The sequence below is a fragment of the Saccostrea echinata genome, unplaced genomic scaffold (genome assembly GCF_033153115.1).
Source record: "Saccostrea echinata isolate AGI-Se365-2 ecotype Australia unplaced genomic scaffold, CSIRO_AGI_Sech_v1 ptg000058l, whole genome shotgun sequence".
In the NCBI taxonomy this organism is placed as follows: Eukaryota; Metazoa; Mollusca; class Bivalvia; order Ostreida; family Ostreidae; genus Saccostrea; species Saccostrea echinata.
The window spans coordinates 1,598,774-1,622,500 of NW_026889807.1; the positions used below are offsets into that span (position 1 = coordinate 1,598,774).

At 31.4% G+C, this 23,727-nt stretch overlaps 2 protein-coding genes across 2 annotated transcripts in view; both read left to right on the forward strand.

The window, feature by feature from the left end:
* Positions 1-140: 140 nt before the first annotated feature.
* LOC133174438 (receptor-type tyrosine-protein phosphatase epsilon-like) lies at positions 141-16,133 on the forward strand. Its single transcript, XM_061309563.1, has 16 exons — positions 141-421; positions 803-856; positions 1,014-1,085; positions 1,642-1,678; positions 2,464-2,561; positions 6,033-6,161; positions 7,909-8,057; positions 8,229-8,364; positions 8,947-9,093; positions 11,177-11,270; positions 11,477-11,550; positions 11,775-11,909; positions 12,254-12,382; positions 12,663-12,811; positions 15,434-15,569; positions 15,845-16,133. Exons 1-16 carry the CDS (start codon positions 212-214, stop codon positions 15,920-15,922), a joined length of 1,827 nt encoding a protein of 608 aa, XP_061165547.1. The 5' UTR covers positions 141-211; the 3' UTR covers positions 15,923-16,133.
* A 2,140-nt stretch (positions 16,134-18,273) lies between these two features.
* Positions 18,274-23,727, forward strand: part of LOC133174657 (protein hinderin-like) — a 13,409-nt gene continuing 7,955 nt past the window's right edge. Inside the window, exons 1-6 of the mRNA XM_061309747.1 lie at positions 18,274-18,345; positions 19,367-19,405; positions 20,526-20,689; positions 21,204-21,331; positions 23,204-23,319; positions 23,606-23,718. Coding sequence (XP_061165731.1) covers positions 18,288-18,345; positions 19,367-19,405; positions 20,526-20,689; positions 21,204-21,331; positions 23,204-23,319; positions 23,606-23,718 — 618 coding nt within the window. The 5' untranslated portion in view covers positions 18,274-18,287. The remainder of the gene's footprint in view (positions 18,346-19,366; positions 19,406-20,525; positions 20,690-21,203; positions 21,332-23,203; positions 23,320-23,605; positions 23,719-23,727) is intronic.

Here is a 23,727-nt window from a genome sequence, read left to right on the forward strand (position 1 = left end):
GGGAGACAAGCAACAGACCAAAAGGGCCATACACTGTGAGATATAAATTTATTAAGAAGTATCCTTTTAATATTAACTTTTTTTATTATGCACCTAATATAAAATCGATATAATTAATTGTTTTGTGTTTAAAGATGAAAAGAGAGATGGTACGGAAAAAATTACAGACATTGGTGTCTTGTCCTCCAAAACTCGCAAAAATAAGTCTTCAATGAAAACCAAAGATGAAAAATCCCTAATAAGTAAAAAAGATGAAAACGCAGTTGATGTTGATGAAGATGAACTCATACACGCAGAAAATCCGTATGGTGAAATGTACGTGAATAATATCACTACACCGGACATTCCAATGAGTCGGTTAGAGCGTATCATTTCTGAGAAAAGCAAAGATGATAATGACGGATTCCAGAAAGAGTATGCGGTAAGTAGTAAGATTTGTACGCATACAGACAGAAATCTATTTTGTGATACTCTAAATATAATTCGTTTTTTAGATCCAGGCACCAGATAAAATATTTTTGTCATATATTTCAAATTTTCATATAGGTTAGAGGATTCACAATTAATACTTGATGTAACACAATCCTTATAATATAAAAGGTTTGAATTGTGTAGATTTTCTTTTATCTTTTCATCATGTCTAGATAAGGAAAATTAGTTTAAAATCATTCCCTGACAATGTAAACCAGACTATCTTTTTTAGATAAATGTTTTGGGTTGTAAATATCAATTTACAACAGTCCAGTAAACATTTAGGTCATGCGAACAATGCTCAGATTGGAATATATTTAATAAATTTCAGACTCTACCTTATGGGGAAAATCACAAATGTGACGTTGGAAAGAAAAGTGAAAATGTTACTAAAAATAGATTTAAGACTACATTTCCTTGTAAGTCTGGTTTGATTTTATTTACACGTTAATATCAATCAACGTATATAACGTCATATACTTCTTCATGTATTTCAAATCAAGAAGAATCTGTTTATATATATATATATTTTCCCATTTGAAATAGATGACCATTCAAGGGTAATCTTAAAGACCGAGACTGGGTCGGATTATATAAACGCCAACTATATAGAGGTAAAGTGACTTTAAAACTTAGTACATGTAAAATAATTCAATATCTACACTCATCAATTCATTGTCCTTAAGGATAGACGAAACGCTCCTCAATAATATATATTTTTTCCAAGATTTTGTCATTGAAGTAGTGCTACTTTAACATGTTTACTCATAAAAAATTGAGGTACCTTACTAGGCATTTCCGCAAGATACCAGAGGATGGTGTTTCTTATATTATCCTTTTGAAAATAACTTAATTTGCCAATATTAAAGTTTTTAGTATGTTGATTTTTAAAGACAATTAGAAAACAGTTTACAAGGTAATTATCATTTTGAATATTTTTCATATTTTATGATGATATACAAAACAGATATTTGAGGAACGTATCCTCTGACCTTAAAGCGCTTTTATTTTTCATAGTGTAAACTGTAAATAACATCTATAAATTTAGTAAAACATAAAATGAATCTTCAGATATGTGTCTTTACAGGTGGTAAGTTTTGTTAATTGAAAAAAGAACCTATTTCTGTTGTTATTCAAAACCATTGTTTATATTTTATCTTTACATTGTAGGGCGCAGAGAGAGATCATGAATACATCGCTGCACAAGGTTTATTTTCTATTCTTTATCATTATGAAAAATTTATGAACGTAGGTTCGTGTGTCATAAACTTTTTATTTGGGAGATTATCTGTTTCAGATATGTGTCTTTGTATATTTAAAACAAAACATCAATTTTCACTGCGCACATTCGTCAGTTTAACTTTCAAAACTCCATTTATGACCCACTGTATTGCATTCAGTACATCCGTGTTAAAAGTGAAATTTTCCCCATTGGTTTTCTTTACTAATGACCTACATGAAGGATTTTCTGCATAAAATGACAAACAATAGTAACTTCCCCCTCAGTGCTGAAAACCTGTATCGAACAAGTGTTGCTGTGTTGAACTATATATGTTGTTAGAAAACTTTTGTTAATAATATGAAAACCAGATGTGTTCCTTTTATACGGGAAGTTTAAAGTTGAACTTTCCTTCTAAACCAACACTTTTCTCATTTTTTAACTTTTTTTTTTTGGGGGGGGGGGGTAGTCACCCAGATTACACGACCATTTGACGTGTGCATATATTGTGAAAATATTCAGATTTATATTTGCGTTTACGTATTATCAGCTTTAATGCAAGACCTTGAAATAATGCTTTATTTATCTCTTTGTGAATAAATTAGATTTACATTGATCACATACTGTGATCAAGATATAGATAAAAACAATCATTTATTGTCTAGCATTGTAAATTCTGGGGAAAAATATTCTCTTCAATAGTACAATGTAGAATAAACAACAGATTGTATAGATCACTTTATGTTGCACATAAACATAAATATTTATTTTAGGACCAAAGCAAAACACTGTTGGGGATTTTTGGACGATGATTTGGCAAGAGAATGTATCTGTTATTGTGATGCTGACAAATCTGAAAGAAAGAAATAAGGTAAACTGCATTAAAAATAAAAAAAATAATCTTTTAACGTATAGATGCTTTCAATGAATAATAGTCATATCATCAAAATGAATGATACATAAATATATTAATGCCTCTGCACTCTAATTGATTTTAATATCCTCGAAAGCAAAAATATTGAAAACGGGATATTAACCAACCCTTGAAATCCTTTCATACGGAAGCCCATTAGTGCCAACCTCTATATATAAAGGAAAAGCAATATATAAAAGCAAACCTCGATATATAAAGGAAATGCGAAATATATAAACAAACCTCGATAAATATACAGGAAATGCGAAATATATAAACAAACCTCGATATATATATAAAGAGAAATGCGAAATATATAAACAAAACATCGATTTTATAAAGAGAAAAATTTCCATCGCCTTTAACATGTTTATTGACTTTCATTACAACAGGGACTTCGCCAACATATGATAAGCGGCTCCCGATCTAATGTTTTGAGTGCAATCGGTTGATGTGGCTCAGGTTCAGGATGGTATTAGTGTATTATGTTTTCTTTATTTGTGTATCTTAATAATTATGATGATTAAAACTAAAGCTAACAAGCATTCTGAGAGTATTGCATTAGCAATAATAGTCCCCTACTGGCAAGTGTAATCTGGTTCCCATTTAAAATTAAAAATGCTGTAATTCCGTCAAAAAATCATTGAAGCAAAACTTAATGCAAACTTGATCTGTAACTCATCAATATACACTTACATACCAAAAATCAGTTCAATGTCTGCAAGCGTTTAGAAAAAAGTGCGGAAAACCAAGTGGGACAGACTGACAGACAGACAGACGGACGGACAGACTCAGAGGAAACATATAGTTCCCTCCGGTTTCACCGGTAGAGGACTAATAAGCTGCTGTTCTTCTTACAGTTCAAACATGTGGGGCAGAATTACACCAAAGAGACTTTTTTGATCAATATGTATATTCCATAGCACTAAATGTTGGGGGTCTTTTCAATCGAAATATAATTCAGTGCAAAAATGCAAGTGTGTGTTATCATTTTTATAAGTTCGTTAACGTTTTACTATGATTTTTACATAATGCATGGAGAATTTAAAATCGATTTAATTTACAACGTAAAACAATAATCCGCACCTTAATTATGTAAGTGTGCACTAACTCGTTTCTTTTCATTAATTCCCTAATACTTGATATTTTTTCACACCAAATACCCTAAAATTATTACAGTAATTGTACCTGTCGCCTTCTTCTCTCAAATTCCGATCTTCCCTCACATTCAAATGAAGTGGGGTTGGGGGGGGGGGGACGAGCACCTTCATTGATCTCTCCCCTCTCTTCCCTTCCGATTTCGATTCCTTTTTTACAATCAATGGGCATACTAGTATATTATTTTTATAATAAATTTTAATAAATTTGAATTAGGACATAAAAAATACTGATCCGAACTTGTTAGGACTCCATGTTAATCATTATTTTCATAAATTTTCGGTTGTGAAACCAAAGGTAATACGGCTAAGTTTTGTAAAACAGTACAGAAGGTAGGTTGTAAAAACGAAATTGATCAAAATACATGTAAAGCCAATATATACACAGAAAATACGATACACATTATACTTATTTCATGAATATATATAAATAAATTCTCATCTACTCAATTAACATGATTAAGTGCATTATATTGAGTAATGTACGTAACAATTACAGTTCATTGATATATGCATGCATGTATAAATAAATAAACACTATTAAATAGCACCATTTTGCCGATTCTGGGAAAGTTATACATGAGTACTGTATAACTGATTTTCCCTCCGCCAGGAGTTAATCTGTATATAATCTTGATGGACAGCTGAGTGAAACAGGTCACGCAGTGGAAAATTTTCTCTTTATATATATCGCATTTCTCTTTATATATATCGAGGTCTTGTTTATATATTTCGCATTTCCTTTATATATACCCAGGTTTTGTTTATATATTTCGCATTTCCTTTCTATATATCCAGGTTTTGTTTATATATATCGCATTTCCTTTATATATATATCGAGGTTTGGTTTATATATTTCGCATTTCCTTTATATATATCGAGATTTTGTTTTTATATTTCGCATTTCCTTTATATAATGAGGTTTGCTTTTATATATTGCTTTTCCTTTATATATACAGGTTGGCACTAATGGGCTTCCGTACTTTCATGCAAAAGACATCTCAAACAATAAAAAACGTTTATTAAGGCATCGTTTGATATAAAATTCCCGTTTCTACGATGCTCTTTTATATTCAATATTATACTAAAATGTAACCCTGTAATTTTTTTTACACTGTCGACATGTTTTGTTCATTCTGAACTTAAGATACTAGTATAAATTGTCTACGTCATTTGTACAAGAAAAAAATCAAAGAAAATTGGGTAGTTAAAAAATTCGTACTGGTCTTTTTGAAATACTGTTATTTCTGTTTTATCAATAAAATCTGCTTTATGTCATTTATTTTACATCACACATGACATAGATTTTTTTTTTTTTTTTTTTTTTTTAATGAAATTTTATCAGAAAAGTAATATGGGAAATAAGTACAGCCTTTCAGATGTTTGTAATTACATGTTAGAATGGAATTCCGATTGTTATTCAACTTTTGACGTCCGACTAAAACGTTTCTATTATTTTTTTGCTCAATTTTATGCTAGATTTACGTTCAGATTCTTTAAGACGCATATAACAAGATGATACAGGAATTAATTACATAAAAAAAAATGTACTAATTAAGGAAGCTCTAAACACTGCACACTAACAAGTGCTACTTGTAGGATAGTTTTATGCAGTTAGAGTGATCTGCCCTTAGAAGTAAGATAGAAAAAAATGGCTATTACAGTTAGTTACACAAATTGTAATAGATTAAACTGTTCTAACATTATATTATACCAAGAATAAGTAATTGAATTCATGATTTTCGTTAATTTTCCCAATGTAAGTAAACAACAGTGATTTCTGTTCACGAATAGTCCATTGTCTTTGAACATTTTTTCTACCGAAATAAGGCAGGTGCCCTATGTTGAAAATGAATTAAATAGTCTCAATATGCACACCTTTATATGAGATGATTTTTTCTCCAAGTCTAAAAAGCACTTTTTCTTAGTGTTTAGAGCTTCCTTAAGAAAAATTAAAACTTTCTGGTCTAATAAAGTTTAAATTCCATATCCACATCTAAATTTGAAGTTAAAAAAATAATGGTGATATGTTACTACCTGCTTAATATCAAGTCAATTTTATGAAATCAGTTTTAATTTTTAATCTACCGTTACCCTGGAAGATCAAAGTTTTCATTTTCGTTACATGTACTTTTTTATAGCCATATATTTATGAATTTTCTTCATGAAAGCAAAAACTTGTGGATTTCTTTGAAATTTACTGAAGAACTTATGGTTTGTTTTAATTACATTGCTATGATATCACACGTTTTATCTATTTATGTATTTCAAGATCAAATGTACCCAGTACTGGCCAGATGCAAACAAACACATCAACTATGGAACTGTGTCTGTGAAAATGCTCGAGGAAAAAGAATACGCATTCTACCTTGTACGCAAAATGACTGTTATCCATAAAGAGGTTGGTACTTTACCAAAACCAATATCTATTTGTATTGTATATCTTATTACGCAGACTTTGCAATCCGAGAAGTAACTTTTTTTATGTTCCGACACTTCCACGATATATTGAATTATAAGGAGGGATGTTTTTGAAAGGGAAAATTGTATAATATTTGGTACTTCACCACATTTCTGTTAAGGATACACCAAAGGTTTCCAAATGCCAGAATTTAATTTGCATGTAAGTCTTTCATTATCAAAGATAACATAATAAAAGTATATATCATTTGAAAGCTTGTTAAATTTACTATTTAATTATCCTTATTTAAACTTTAACTAATAACTTATTCAAAAATTATTTAAATCTTAATGTAAATCTTAGTGCTTAAATATTTTTTAAATCAACTTTTTTGTATTTAACCCCTCAAAGTGGTCATTTTACCTCAAGGTAGATTAAAGATTGAACTTAAAAACCGTATCTCAGATTTTTGATAAATCTTCTAATTCAAAAGTTACAGCCATTTGCCCTTCAATGTTACCAATTTCTTGGCCTAATTTGACATTTCCCTCAATAATTCCAAAACTATGCTAGATATCAAAAATCTGAGATACGGTTTTGTGAACACACATTTGAGAAGCAACCCATCCAATTTTCAGAGAAATTGGTCCATAAATAAGGGAGCTGAATCCTTTGAAATAATACCACAAACTGTCGGATCTTACTTTACAGTAGAGGGCAAAAACCCATTACACAACAAAATCTGCCAAAGCTAGGAATATATGACACCTTGGAGATTCAGCTTTGGATACCTGTCACTTAGCCATATTTCCTATGCATATTCACAAGAATATGAGGTTCTTTTCTGTATTTAGATGCTTTTAATTAAGTAAAATAGGTTCAATTCTGAATCAGTAAGATTTCCCGGCAAAATGGCAAGAGCTAAGCTCCACCTCCTATTTTATGGTCATCAGTGATCTGTTAGATCTCTTTCTCTAAATCTAGAGTCCCTGTAGTTTAATTACTGATAATCTCTGTGTGGCTAGTGAAGAATTCCCCAAGTGGTCACAGTGATTTATTGCATCTTTCATGAGCAGGCAGTCACAGATCAAATCAGAAGCTTCAATAACAGAACATTCACATGTGGTAGTGTTTATGTTTCATTATTGTTAAATAATTAGAAAACCATTTCATAATTACCAAGAATTTTACATGCATTATAAAGCAGTGATTAACTTCTTTTTCTTGGCCAAAAATCTCAAAATTGTTGAAAATCTTGAAAAAAAGCCTTTGGTGTATCCTTAATATCATGTTATAAAAACGTCATTATATTTTGTTGAAGCAAACACTCATAATTTTCCAGGGATTAATTTTCTATGGTAAATTGTAAAATTTCCAGCGATCTTTAATTAGGTAATCAATATCCATCTTTCATTTAAGGATAATAATACTTAAATGATGACAATAAATGTAATACGAATTTTATAAAATTGGAATCGCATTTGTGTGTTTGTGTGTGCCAGTGTGTGAGTCCAATTCTTTTTAATTTCCTTAAGATTTTTATGCATGAATGTATACATGTACTTAGTGTTTTAAAAAAAATTGAATGCTTAAAAAAAACACTCAAGAGCTCACCAAATTTAACATTGTAATGAATTAAAATGAAAAGTCCTACTTTGCTATAATATTAAGTAACCTTCAATGTACAAGTATACTAGTATTTGATATTCAAAACATTTATCTTAGCACTGCTTAATTACATTGTCAGACAAAGAAGTCACGTGTGGTGACCCAGTATCATTATACTTCATGGCCAGACCACGGAACCCCGGATCCTCTATGTCTTGTTGTCTTCCTTGATCACGTGACCAGAACAGCAACCACTCAGAATGATTCCCCTACTGTTGTGCATTGCAGGTGCATTCTAATTTAGATGAAAATGTTTTATTTATAAGTTTTTCATCTAAATTAGAATTGTTGATATGCACGAAATGAAAATGATTTAAAATATACATATGAAAATATGATATTACTAGATGCGTGTACATTAAAAGTTTGATAAGCATAGATATATCTTCTGGGTTATAGTGCTGGTATAGGAAGAACGGGAACGTACATAGCAATAGACGCCCTGAACCAGATAGGAAGAAAAACGGGGAAAGTAAACGTAGCGGAATATGTCAAGAAGATGAGAGAAAACAGAATGAATATGGTCCAGACATACGTGAGTCTATAACACTGAAATAACAGTCTATGTTAATGTTTTGCAAAATAACAATACCTTAATAGAGTCGCTGTGTAAAAACAATAGTTAATTACAATCGTCTTGAAAGAGTGATCCATGTGAAATAAAACCACTGAAGAATTCTATTTCAATTTTTATTTAAATAGCAGTCAATTGTAACCATGCAAAACAAGCAGTCTGTTTAAAGTAACAATTATAATGAAAACGAAACACTTTCTTAGCCTTCTTTAACAGCCTATTCCCCCTCCTCCAAAGCAACAGTCTTTATGTAATAAACAGTCTATGTATTTAAAAAGTACATAGTACTGAAACAGTCTTACCATTTCAACTCTCCTAGAGTAAAATATTGTATAGAAAAATACTAGAATAAAAGGTAATGTATGTCACCAACACTAACTAATGTCGCTGTATGGGAAAATTGAGTGCAGTATTGCTCGTGATTTTAGTAAATTTTATTTACCATACCAGGCGCTACAGAACCGATAGCTTTTATTTGCTTTCTCTTATTTTTTTTTTCACATGAAATCGCTATACTTATGTAAAATATACTCAATGTTTCAGGAACAGTATATAACTATATTTCTTGCGTTAAACGAAATATACAAATCTCCTGTGAATGTAAACACAATTGAAGAATTTACTAAAAAGGCGCACTCTCTCTCCATGGACAAACCAGCTAATCAGAGCAAACTGCATAAAGAATTCCAGGTACTGAGTGAAAGAATTTCAAACAAGAATAGCTGTACATGTTTTACTGAATTATTTTTTCATTACTTGAGTGATGAAAGTCACTGAATTGTCAAAGGTAGTACAAGTTGTTGGAAAGATGAATGAGGGAGAGATCTAGAGAGATAAGGGTAGGGAGTGACCGAGTGAGTTAGTACGAAAGGCGGATAAGCTCATTTTTGACAAGATAAAAAATATTTAACTCGTTATAACGAGGTAATTATCTCGTTATAACGAGTTAGTTATCTCGTTATAACAATCTAGTATCTCGTTATAACTAATTAGTATCTTGTTATAACGAGTTAGTATCTCGTTATAACGAGATACTAACTTGTTATAACGAGATAACTAACTCGTTATAACGAGACACTAACTTGTTATAACGAGATAATTAATTCATTATAACGAGATAACAAACTCGTTACAACGAGATACTAACTTGTTATAACGAGATAACTAACTCGTTATAACGAGATACTAACTTGTTATGACGAGATAACTAACTCGTTATAATGAGATATTAACCCGTTATAACGAGATAACTAACTCGTTATAACGAGATATCTAACTCGTTATAACGACCTAATTATCTCGTTATAACGAAATATTTACGCGTTTTAACGAGATACTAGCTTGTTACAACGAAATAAATAACTCGTTATAACGAGATAACTTAGTCGGTATACATGTAACGAGATACTAAGTCGTTATAACGAGATACCTAACTCGTTATAACGATTTAATTATCCCTTTATAGGGAGATACTAACTCGTTATAACGAGATAACTAACTCGTTATAACCTGATAAAAACTCGTTTTAACGAGATAACTTAGTCGTTATAACGAGATATTAACTCGTTATAACGAGATACATGAAACTATCTCGTTATAACGAGATACTAATTCGTTATAACGAGATAACTAACTCGTTAGAACGAGATAACTAACTTGTTATAACGAGATACTTACTCGTTATAACGAGATATTCACTCGTTATAACGAGATAACTAACTCGCTATAACGAAATATTAACTCGTTATAACGAAATAACTAACTCGTTATAACGACTTAATTATCTCGTTATAACGAGATACTAACTCGTTATAACGAGATAACTAACTCGTTATAACGAGATACATGTAACTAACTCGTTATAACGACTTATTTATCTCGTTATAACGAGATACTAATTCGTTATAACGAGATAACTAACTCGTTAGAACGAGATAACTAACTCGTTATAACGAGATATTTACTCGTTATAACGAGATACTAACTCGTTATAACGAGATAACTAACTCGTTATAACGAAATAACTTACTCATTATAAGGACTTAATTATCTCGTTATAACGAGATACTAACTCGTTATAGAGAGATACTAACTCGTTATAACGAGATAATAAAATCGTTATAACGAGTTAAATATTTTTTTATCTTGTCAAAAATGAGCCTATCCGGCTTTCGTAAGTTAGTGAGAGAGTAAGGAGAAAGTGAGTGAGTTAGCGAGTGAGTAAGGAGAAAGTGAGTGAGTTGGCAAATGAGTAAGGAGAAAGTGAGTGAGTTAGCGAGTGAGTAACCAGAAAGTTAGTGAGTTAGCGAGTAAGGAGAAAGTGAGTGAATAAGTAAGCGAGTGAGTAAGGAGAATGTTAGTGAGTGAGTTAGTGAGTAAGGGGAAAGTAAGTGAATGACTTAGCGAATGAGTGAGTGAATGAGTTATTTAACTTATATAGCTTGTGAGTGAGTGAGAGAGTGATGAGATATTCATTGAGGTAATGAGGCACATTGAGAAGCAAGTAGGCAGAGAGTGATTCATATTGATTAAGTGTCAAATTGATTGGGTACAATATTGGGGGCAGGGAGGGTTGTGAAGAAGGCAGTCTGCCAGCGTTAGTGCATATACTGATCGGGTAAGTGAGTCGGTGGGAGTAACCCAACAGTTTAAGTGAGTTTGTAAGTGTTTTAACGAATATTAAAGATTAAATTTGATAAATCTATATCCAACCAGGGCAATTTTTAATTGTTTAATTCTACAAATATACTAATTAATGTCTTCATCTTTGTAGCTTTTGATGAAAGTACGACCAACATATGCGGACTCTGATTACAAAATAGCTATAGAAGGATGTGGCGGTGCACATACGAATAGTATACTACCTTGTTAGTATCCAGTCTAACCATCTGATTGTCTTCATAATTATTTTAGTTTATATTCAAATAGACTGAATAATTTTAATACAGTTTTAACATTTTACATCTAGAATGGGAAAAAAAGATTCGTTTTTTTTTTAAATCCTTTTTCAAAAGTTAACAACATATTAATTGATTCTTTTAATAGTTTTTTTTTTTTCTGTTTCACTAACAAGTGGATAAATACAGTGTCCATCTCTCCTCTGTGGTGTCAAACAGAGGAAGCTTCATCAACGCAATATATGTACCGGTAAGGAAATACCCGGTATACGTATTGTACCGATGATGATCAAAGAACATTTATAAAGAAAATTAAATTCTACACATAATATATATAACAATTTCATTCACAATTCTTTTATTACATATCATTAATTGTATTCATGGATAAAAATCTGAGGCAAGAGATCTTCCGCTTTCTCGATTTGAAGGGAAAAAAATGATATGTTACAGTCTGGACTTCTGTAATTGTAGTCATATACCAACAGCCGGGCGTTTATAGTGACGCAGTATCCACCGACAGAGGACGCTGTTGACTTCCTGCGCCTGCTCAATGATTACGAATCTGATACTGTAATTTGTGTGGACCCACTTAATGAGATTGGATCGGTAGGTAATTTAAATTTTCAAAACGTATAACTTACGCACTAAAGGAAAAGAAAATACTAGTAATGCTTACCTTAAACTTTCGATTCTCTCATTCATTAAAATCTTAATCAAGTTTATACAGACTTTATTAATGAGTATTTATTAATGAATAATTACGATTTGTTAAATCAATAAATAACTTCAAGGAACAAAATAAACAGAGCATTTTCTTTTTACTTGAAGTATTTTAGAAATATTTCAAAATATGTAGGTATGTATACGAATTACTGTTTGGAACTGTGACAGCTGAACATTCTATATGTATCAAGTAAATGTTAGTGTACTTCAGTTTTCCTTCGTTCTAGAGTACGACATGGTTACCAAGTCCCTCCTCTTCCAAGGTAGTCTCTCCTTTCTCTGTTCACTATCAGCAGAATCAGTTAAGGACCGGAAATGACGTTGAAAGCACTATAATTCACCTCCTTCAGAATACTGTGAGTAGTTTTCACTGATGATGATTCATACGTATATGTGATTTCTGTCTTGTATACCTCTATATCATAATTAAATCAGATAACAATGTCAATGATTTTTTTTACCAACCAAAATGAAATCGAATGAAACTCTTCATATACTTGTAGGACATGATACTGCGCATTTTGTATGAGTGTAATTATTTATTCATAAAATATGTTCAAAAATAAGAAATTGATATGTTTCACTTGAATTTACACTCCTTTTATGCTCTATGGTGTTACATTTTTCTAATATTAGTCTGAGGAGGAGGCTCATTCAGTAACGATAATTGAACCGAAAACCGCCATCAAAACATCCGGACACCCTCAAGACACATCCCAGCTTAGAGGCCTGGTATCTGTCGCCCTGAGTTCTGAGAATGAAAAACCGATTACAGTTGTCAGCAAGTAATCCATTTATATTGTTATATTTGATATATATCATTATCATTCATTTATTTTACTTTATTGTAAGAAAAACTCATCAATTTGTTTACACAGAATGCAAATGGAGTGCATGGCAATATATCTGTAATTCCTGACCCTTGCAAAACATTCAATATGCAAATGTTTGTATTTTACCATCAGATAATAAATGTATATAGGACATTTTTATCCATAGTTTGGATATTGAGTTTCACTTAGAAACAAGAATACACCATCCTGGGCTTTTGATAGAAAGATGCTCTTTGCAATTAAATTTTATGAAGTTTTCTAAAGGAGATGGGTGAACAAGGCGCGCAGAATGCCTATAGCTTCAGATATATATATTAAAAAAAATCATAATCAGTTTATGAATTTAGTATTTAGAGTAAAGTTCTCATTATTGAAATATTTGAAATTATGATAAACAAAACATTTCTGAGGAAAATTTTCTTGGCAAAAATTATTCTGTTTTTAAGAAAATGTGGGATTCGAAGGGTTCGAACCCTAGCAATAAAAAAAAACTGGGTATCATTTACCTTTGAGACTAACACGCTAACTACACTACATAGCTCCTGATGAGTGGTGACATTTTAATCATGTTTGTGATATGACCCTTGACTAAATGGACTTCAAGTATTTCTCGGAAACATGCGAACATTGTGTCATCCCTAACAAAAAAAAAATACTATAGTAAACTATAGTTAACTATAGTTAATCAAAGTTCCAAAGTTTTCACTATAGTAAATCAAAGTTCCAAAGTTTTCACTATAGTAAATCAAAATTCCAAAGTTTTTCACTATAGTAATTCAAAGTTCCAAAGTTTTTACAATAGTAAATCAAAGTTCCAAAGTTTTCACTATAGTTAATCAAAGTTTCAAAGTTTTCACTATAGTAAATCAAAGTTCCAAAGTTTTCACTATAGTAAATCAAAATTCCAAAGTTTTTCACTATAGTAATTCGAAGTTCCAAAGTTTTTACAATAGTAAATCAAAGTTCCAAAGTTTTCACTATAGTTAATCAAAGTTTCAAAGTTTTCACTATAGTTAATCAAAGTTTCAAAGTTTTCACTATAGTAAATCAAAGTTCCAGAGTTTTCACTATATAAATCAAAATTCCAAAGTTTTTACTAAAGTTAATCAAAGTTTCATATCAACGTTTCAAAGTTTTCACAATAGTATATCAACTTATTAAAGTATTTTAATTTTTTTTTGCTTATTTTGTCGCTTTTTAGGGTGGACGTGGGGTTGTGTGGGTGCTGGGGGTTGTTGTACATGTTAATTCAAATTTACAAATTAGTAAACTCAAATGCAATATTAACATTTATCAATGTAAAAATACATGTTTACTGAAGTTGATGGAGCAGGTATTTTGATTAGAAAATGGCGCAAATTTTATTTTTTCACTTTCCTTTCTCCATAAAAAAAATACACTATATCTGCATTATATTAAATACATTTAAATACATGCTGCTCATCTATCGGCGCGAAAGACAACCTTATATTAAAATTCATTTCTTGTACATTAATTTTTCACTGGAGGGCCATGTTTATGAAAAGTTCTGTGAAGCTTTTAAAAAATCTGACCACAAAATATCATGAAATGGCAAGAATGGGAATCAGAAACATAATTCCACGGGTTTTACTCTATTAAATCGAATTTCAAAGTTTTTACTATACTTTATCAAAGTTCCAAAGATTTTATTAAAGTAAATCAAAGTTTCAAAGTTTTTACGATAGGAAATCAAAGTTCTAATGTTTTCACTATTGTAAATCAAAGTTCCAAAGTTTTTACTATAGTAAATCAAAGTTCAAACGTTTTCACTATAGTTAATCAAAGTTCCAAAGTTTTTACTTTGATACTATAGTTAACTATAGTAAACTATAGTTAACTATAGTTTACTTTAGTATTCTATTGTTAGGGATAAAAGTGTATTTTTAAGGTATAGTGGGTCTTTGCTACATGTTTTTGTTAACCAAAAAATGTATATTTTTACGCAAACTTTGAGGATAAACTTTCAAAAATATGGAGCGAAGACTCCCTCATATCGAAAAATTGTGTTATAGTGTGGTCCTTTTTGTCCTCTTTAGTGTGTTTATGTTATTTCATAGGCAAATAATTTCAATCCTTGTGAGGTTCTTGCAAATTGTGGAGATTTTACATAACGTATACTTTAATTTTAGATGAAATTTCAAAGAAAATGTTAATATAATTTAGATTTCATTTTTCACCTTCATGTTTATCGCACTATATGCATTGAGCTCGCCATGCTCGCCCATCTTCTTTATCTCCCTTTTCCAATGCTAAAATGTGCATTATCTAATATGAATTGTCATAACTCACCAACTGAGAGGTGAATATTTGACATTAGCTAAAACATGCCAAAGCCTAATCAAATAATATTTAACATTTTGTTGTTATCTCGTTTCTTTGATTTCACTGATGGCCAGTATGTATCGCCGAGAATGTCACGCCTTACTAAAAATTGAAGCAGAAAAGAGAATTGCCTTATTTTTCTCTGCGTCCATGTGTCAAATCCTACAATACGTATTTGTGAGTTGTATCCTTATTTCCTTGCTTAAATTGTATTTTTTTTCCTTGCAACAGAGATGGTGCATCCCTCTGTGGTGTTTTCTGTGCCGTTCATAACGTGATACAACAAATAAACATGGACGACGGCGTGGATGTCTTTACAGCCGTCAGACAGCTTCAAGTTAGAAAACCAGAGTTCTGTGCTAATTTTGTAAGTTACATGCAGTGAATTAGATGCAATGGTGACTTTATAGGTAGATTATAATAATTCAAAGCTTGTAAATTCCCTTCCCTATTGAAGACATAAATTTATTTTAAATAATTACTGTATCTGGAATAAACGAACAAAATTGAAAACAAAATGAAAACAGATACAAAACGCATGAACTCTTTTTATGGAGAGAAATGTGCTATATTCATCTGCAAGTTTATATAGCCATACATTCGGTGTAACAAGTATATTTATATAGTCATTTTTTTTTTCAGGATGAGTATGGTCTGGTCTTTAGATCCGTATATGATCACATACAAAGTGCTACAGAAAACATTTATAGCAATCAGTAAAATGGTGGATCCAGAAGTAGCGAACCTTTAATATATTTTAGAATTAATTTCATTAAAAATCCCTCTATTATTGGCATTCAAGGAAACAAAGAAACAGTGTGGGAACATTTGGAAAAAAAGCGAGAAATTGACTAAAGTGTTCAATACATGATCACTTACCTTTAACCCCCACCCCTTCCTCCAATATCTTGATGCTACTACTGAAAAAAAAAACACTGTGAAGAGCACAATTATCAGCAGGCGAGCAAAAAGTTCTTCAGAGATTGTGTAAAAACAACTCAAAGACGTTAGAAAATTTCTTTCCTCCTATCTGCATTTGGGAGACACTCGATCTTTCTCTCTTTGAACAAAAGAATCCCTCAGGATCAAACCTCTCTTCCTACACCTCATGCCCTCATGATTCGCAGAGAGCGCCTTGTATTTTATATGAGACTAAGATCTGAATGCAATTTATTTTAAAATTAATGTTCATATCTTAAAGGAGAAGTTACTGACAGCCATATTGCGAGTGGTACATGTAAGCCCGATACAACTGACCTTTTTCTTACTATACTGTCCTATGTATGAAAGTCTAAGACAGCATTTCTTGGATCTTGTGTATATATACTAGACATTTGAATAATGGTGCCTTATTTAAGCCATCCGAATTTATCTTCATTTTGATATTTTTGTGTACAGAAAAAATGAGAAAATATTTTCATATCACGACTGATTCATCGTTTCATCCTTTCTTCCAAAGGTCTCAAGTACAGGAACCTATCGCATTCTTGACAAATGTTTCTCTTTTTTTTTTTTCTCCTACGGTCAGATATATTACATAGTGTGAATACTGTGAAGCAGGGGAACTGTATGTTGTTATATATTGATTGTAATATATCACAAAGAAACGGATTTACGGATTATATTATAAGTTTATCAAACGAGTCCTAGTTTATTTCTGTATATTATGCTTTAGTCTAATAAAGATATTGTATACAAGTTGAAGCGTCGGTTCAGTTTCAGTTTAATATTTCTTTCGTATTTTGAATTAAACTATCAGCCCCCCTAAACAGATACAAGTTCTATTTGTAAATTAAAACGCCTTTCAAACTCATATTCATTTTGTAATTGTTCATATTCAAAGTAATCTTTTAAAAATTAAAATAGCTAGAATTGCGTAATCCCCTCCCCTTCCCCTTTCCTAGAGTTTTCAAGGTGCAAAAAAGATACAAAGAAAGAAAGAATATGAAATTAAAAAAAACAAAAACAAAAACAAACAAACAAACAAAAACCAAAAATAAATAAATAAAAGAAAACAAAACAAAACAAAAATACCAACCAACAAAAAAAAACAAAACATAACAAAACAAAAAAAATCGATATTTATTGTCATGTCTAACAGAAAGTATTGTTAGCAAAGATTATGATTTCTTTTCAAATATAATTATACTATATATAGAATCTGATTTACAGACTCACTTTTATTGACACGGTGTTACATGCAAGATGTTAATATTATTTATGAATAAAAAAAAATAATGTTAATTTTTTTTCTTTAAAACCTTAAATCTCGTTAATATTTCAGCATGCCATCATACATTTAAAAATGTAATTTAATAAATTTAAAGTTCATCGCTGATAAAACTATAATTGACTCATCCTATCCCATCTCTCTCTCTCTCGATCGATCGATTTATGAAGATAAAATAAATGAGTTAATGAATATTCAATCTTAATAATAAAAATTAACATGTCCAGTTAGTAGTTCATATGAATGTACATTGCAATTACAGTTTTTGGTTAGTATAAATAATAGGGGCTAGGGGGCTGATGGGGGTAACGTGTTTGCAATCTTTACGTGTGACATTTATAAGGTCTCAGAGGATACTTCAGTCCTCAACATAGCTAATGATAGTTAGTTTTTTTTTTTTTTTAATTAAAAATGATAACTACATTTTGTAAATTTTCTTTTTTCTTTCTTTCTTTTTATTTATTTATTTATTTATTTATTTATTTATGTGAACGTACACATACATATATCATGATAAAGTACCAAACAACACCTAAATCATAAAAAAAACACTGTTCAATGTCTTGTTTATTAATTTTAAACTCTAATACCCCCCCCCCCTTTCTATTCCATTACATCGCCACCTTTTTTCTTACTACATCCATAAGCCTATCACTGACAATGTGACAATAGATATCCGAACATTGGAAAGTGCTATATTTATGCTCAAATTAAATGTTTTGTTCTGTCTGAAGAATTGACCGACTCGATCCGTGATTTCCGACTTGTATTTCGGGAAATTAACATTTCTCCGATTTGGGATCTAAACAATACGCTTACCAAGGAAGCCGCGCATGCGTTATCGGAAACCGCGGCATGTACGAGACAGAAAGTAAACAACCGAATTCTAAGGATGTTTTCTGGACAAAGATTGGTAAGTATGTGTTGAATGACAAAAGAATATTTAAATTAATTATGTGGAATTTTCATTTAAGGAATGTGAGAAGCATTTAAAGTTTGACTGACTGCAGACGACATTTTTAAAAGCTTGTCACAACATGCTTCACAGCTCTGGTATTTCTGCATCTATCACTGTCAATATTTTTTGGCACTTTTTATCTCCATTCATTTCCTACGTTAAAACTGAAAGCAAAAGAATATGTATCAATTAAATTAAAATATAGCTAGCTGCATTCGAAGGAGGTTTAATTAAAAAAAAATGTTAAGAATAAACAAATCAGTTTTCACCTGTTCTCTGCATTTCTTTTGAAACTGTCTGTTGACACAATGAATTAGGAATGATGTAAAATCTCTTGTTTGACACTGCAAATTTTACAAAACTGACCACAGTACAATTATACATGAAATGTAATTGTGTTGTTTTCTGGAACGGGTAAATGGTTAAAGCAATATAAATCTTCTCGTTTCTAGATAGAATGTTCTATCAATAAAATGATAATGTCCTTATAAGCACCTGGCTTAAGGATAGAATGCATTCTGTGTATTGGCAATGTAGCAAAACAAACATGGGAATATAACTCGAACTCAGTGCATATTCTATTAACAATCCAGAGAGTTCCGAATCAACACGGAATGTAAATTTGAAGCAAGTAAAAACGTTGAGAAAAAATGTTTAATTTGAATATATGGATTAATTTTTGGATGTAAAGTATCCACAGTCTCAAAAAGGTCTGTCATGATTAATTTGACAACGCAATGCAACTTCATTTATTTTCTTCAAAATCATTTCATTGTGATTCTGCAATTTTCTGCTACATTGTGGGTATATGGGAAGCATTCTAACTGTGGTGAGGGCCTTTCCCAACTGGCCAAGACACAGTTAGATTATTCTAACTATTCTCATCTTACATACTTTGTCTATACTTTTGATCAGAGAATATCAGATATCTGTCCAGACCTACTTCTCTGTATAATTTGCATTGTTGTATTTCTAGATCCAAGAAAAAAGAATGGTGAGGACGCTGTTGTTCCAGGTGAGTCCAGACCTTTTTTTCAGGTAGGCCAAAAAAAATTAGCGTGTACTGATATATTTGACCCATATTTATTTACGTCCATGATGCATTTATGTACAGTAAGCTCATCGACAATATTGTGATATCTGTAATTGTTTTCAAAATCAGTAAAGTATTTATTAATAAATATCTTAAATGGCTGGAAATAAATTAATGATTAATTACAAAATGTCACTGGTCATTTATCAGGTATGTGTTACATCACTAATTAAATTTATATGATCCCATGTCGATTCCTCTTGATATTCATAACACTTTCAGGATTGCTACTGTGAAAACAGCTTTACAAGGGACAATTCGTAACATTTTCCTCTCTTGTTAATTTTAAAAGGATGATTTAATGATTCAATAAATGATATGAAACAGCAACGAACACAAATTTCTTCTGGAAAAAATAAGTTTTCCGAAAAAAAGTGTAGGGTGGAAAAAAATAGGTTGGGTCAGATAACCGGAAACACGTATATATTTTTTGGCCTTAAAACAATTTATACGCAAAAGAAAATGTGGAAACTTCCTTGATTAGTCAAAGTGTTAATATTGAAATTGCAACATTTCAAATTGCACAGTACTGAATAGATTTATCGTGATTGATGATTGAATTGAAATTTTAATTAAATTACAATTTGTACAGTCCTTTTAAAAAAAGACTTGTAGACATTCTAGAAATATTTGAGATAAAAGAATTAAAATCAAAATAAATTTATTGTTTGAATTTTATCGCACATTTAACTTATACATTTTTTATTTAAACTTAGCTACTTTTTTTTCTTTGACATGTGTTTAATGTTAAAGTATTGGCCTAAATTAGAATTATATTTGTTACTCCTTTGCAACTGAAAATATGCTTCCACAAAAAAAGATTTTAGTACCGTTTCTGCAGTTTAAAAATCCGAAGTACTAAACTTCGAAATGGTGTTGTTGATCATTTGAAGAAGTAAGAATTTATCTCAAATCCCCACTGTCCATGCATTTTAATTGTGAGTTGCAAAGGAGAACTTAAACCAAATTTCTCTCTAAGCTTAACATGTGATCAATGACAAAGGCTTAATTGTATGAAGTATCATGTTTCTTGATGTTTTAGGAGTGACTGCACCAGGTAATCGCCGTCCACACAGACCTAAGAAAATGAAGTCGAATCAAGTGAAATCAGGTCGCAAAACCACAGAGGTCAAGGCCACAATACCTGTCAAATCTCCAGTCAAGGTCATGAACTTATCAGCTGATGCCACCACAATAACACAGGATGTAAGTTATATTCTCATATTGACCATGTAATGGTTCATTTAAATTCAGGGGAAAAAATCTTTTCTTTTAATTAATCATATAGGTTTTTTTTTAACTTTGAAAGAAAAGACTTAATAAATGATTTTTAAAAATGTAGAGACACATGCTATATATTGTAAGGTATTTATAATCCAGCAGGAATATGTTGGAAAGTAAATGCATATGAACTAATTCAGCATGTTAAGAAGAATGTTTTCATTCATGGAGGCCAACTTTGTTGGTTTGCTTCATTTTTACAGAATTTTCATGATTTCAGATGCTGTTGAATTTTTTAGGCAATCATCTTATTAAAGAATGAAAAATATTGCCTAATGATTATAAACTTTTAAATTAGACTATCTTTTCTGATCTCTGCTAATATTTGATGAATATTTGGGATCTGACAAGAATACAATAAAATAAAAGATTTTCTTGTAACTGTGAGCAGTGAAAAATGAAAAATGTCAGGTATATGATGATGTGAATTTTATTTTAGTTAACAGTTGAAAGTCTTCAAGAACAGCCACACAAGCATTTCCGAGGCAATATAAAGAAAGTTTCGCTGAAAGACCTGTGTGCAGATGACAAGAAGCGTGTCGCTAACCTCATAAAGGAACTAGCCAAGTAAGTCAGATTGCCAATTTTAACAATGAACTACTCATTAGGGAGATTGAGCTTATAGTGCAGAAAAACTTTGAAAAAAGGTTAGCTTATGTCGTATGAATTTAGAATACTGTAGATCACTTAATTTTCTGGCCACCTAATTTTTGCGAGATTGTTATTTGTTATGTATAAGCGAGGTAAAATTTTCACAAATTTCGGTCATTGCTCTGTTTAATCTTTGATAATTCCCGAGAAAATAGTTTGTTTTAGCTATAACGTGAATGGGGCTAGATCACCATAACTTCTACCCTGATTCTATAGGCTGACAAATTCTACCCCCTTTGTTTCTTACACTTTGCTACCGATACTATTGGTTGAGTTGAGAGAGATTTATCAAAGATATGAATTCCAATTTATGGGAAATTTTAACAAGTCCAGCAGGGCGTCCATTCATGCAGATCTGTTCGGCCATGGCAAAATTTGTGCGTCTCAGGCGGTCGGGTGCATGCTTATTAGGGCCCCGCAAGGATTTGTGGGTGCCCTATAGTAATCACTCTGTCTGTCTGTCTGTGCGTCTGTCATTCTTCCGTCCACAAGTTTTCTGTTTTTTTCTAATCACTTTTTTTTGTAATCGACCAATTAAGTTCAAATTTGGTATGTTGGTTGAAGAGGCAGTAAGACATATTTTGATGCTAAGTTTGGTTCTCTATGTCATCCAGTTTGGAGCTGGGGTGGTGGGGTAGATTCCTTAACTTTACATTAGAATGAATGCCAGGGCAAAGAGAGATAACTGCTGAGAATGTTCCTATTGACTATTGTAAACTATGAAAGCTGCAACTAGTCCCATGGGATTAATTAACTTTCCTCTTGAAGAAAATCCAAAGCATTATCTGTTTCTGTCAAATTGAGATTAATTAACACCTCTGTCTGCAAATGAAGTTTGTTTTGAAGTTAAGGTCAGTTCTGAATGATGTTTACATTCTCTGAAATGTGGATTTAAATAATGTTCATACTTTATTTTGATAAAATACACAATGATTTATGATTTTATTGAATTCTAAAAACAGGATATACATAAAGATATGGGTTTTTTTAAATTTTTTTAAAATTTATTTATTTTATTTATTTATTTATTCTTTTTTGTTGTTGTTGCCATATGTAAATTCAAGAATACTATTAATTGTAACAGGTAGTCTGATAAAAAAATCATTCTATCATTACTGAAAAAGTTCTTATTGTAAACTTGGAAGAAAAGGATGAGAGAGCAGTACAATTAATCCCCTGGGATTAATTATCTTGTCTGGGGCAGAAAATTTTCCAGGCTTATCTTTATTTGTCACTTTAGGATGAATTAACCTTTGTATGCAACTGATGTTTGTTTTGAAGTTAAGGTCAAGCCTGGGTGATATTTGCAATCACTGAAGGCTGGCATTTTATAGAACACATGCTTTATTCTTGTTTAAATGAGTTATTATAGATATGATGTTTTTTACTGCCTTATGTAAATACAGGGATACTCTTTACAGGTTGTTGGATATTTAGGAATTATCTTGAAATTTTATAAATACAGTTGTTATTGCATATTCTTCTTCATATATTTTTTAATTTTTGTAATCAATCAAAATTCTCATTCTGTAAGCTGCACCCTTATATTTCTACCCCTCGGCGGGGCCATTGCTGACTGGTCAGTTTTTAGTTTCAAACACTGGTATAGGGGTGCATGACAGGGGATAGTTAAGGGGATTGCACACTGCAGCATACAGAACAAATGAGCCCTAACTACAATATTCCCAGATTTTGAATGTGTAAAACTGGTGACCAACCCATACCAAGAAAATCTACATTTGAAGTGCATGACCTAAAATCCTTCATTTCTTATGTTTGATGTTGTAGGATGGGGGATGAGAAGGAGGCGGTACTGGGACAGCTACAGACAGAGAGGAGAGAGTACGAGAAACAGGTGCTACAAATGGTCAACCAACAGGAACAGATTCTACAGGAGAGAGAGGGTATCCTTTACGCAGGAAGAGAGGGGGTGTGACAGAAAGAGGGGAAGGGTCAGGAAATGTCTCAAAAATGGGGGAGGGGATAGACATGGGAGGGATAAAATTTCACTGAGAGGGGTAATAGGTTGGGAATACGGTAAGAATGGATTGGTGGTGGTGAGAAAATTTCAGGTACAGTCATCAAGAACTGTATTATTTTATTTCAATACATTTAAAGCTGGAAGTTTTTGGATGGGGAAGATTAGCGAGAAGAAGAACTGACAATACAAACTTAACAACTTTATAACAGATATCCAGAGTAAGCTGTTCCAATGTCAAGAGTTGCTGAGTAGATACAAGGATCAGCTTCTGGAGAGAGAGGAACAACTTAACACATCTATTACAGAGATCGTCTATAAAAAGGTACAATAC

Bases quoted from the DNA above. Each gene is read 5' to 3' on its own strand.
- LOC133174438 (XM_061309563.1), top strand. From the start codon at position 212: ATGAAAACCAAAGATGAAAAATCCCTAATAAGTAAAAAAGATGAAAAC. The intron at 1,679-2,463 runs GTTTATTTTCTA...TATTTATTTTAG, and splicing joins TGAATACATCGCTGCACAAG to GACCAAAGCAAAACACTGTT. The intron at 11,910-12,253 runs GTAGGTAATTTA...CCTTCGTTCTAG, and splicing joins CACTTAATGAGATTGGATCG to AGTACGACATGGTTACCAAG.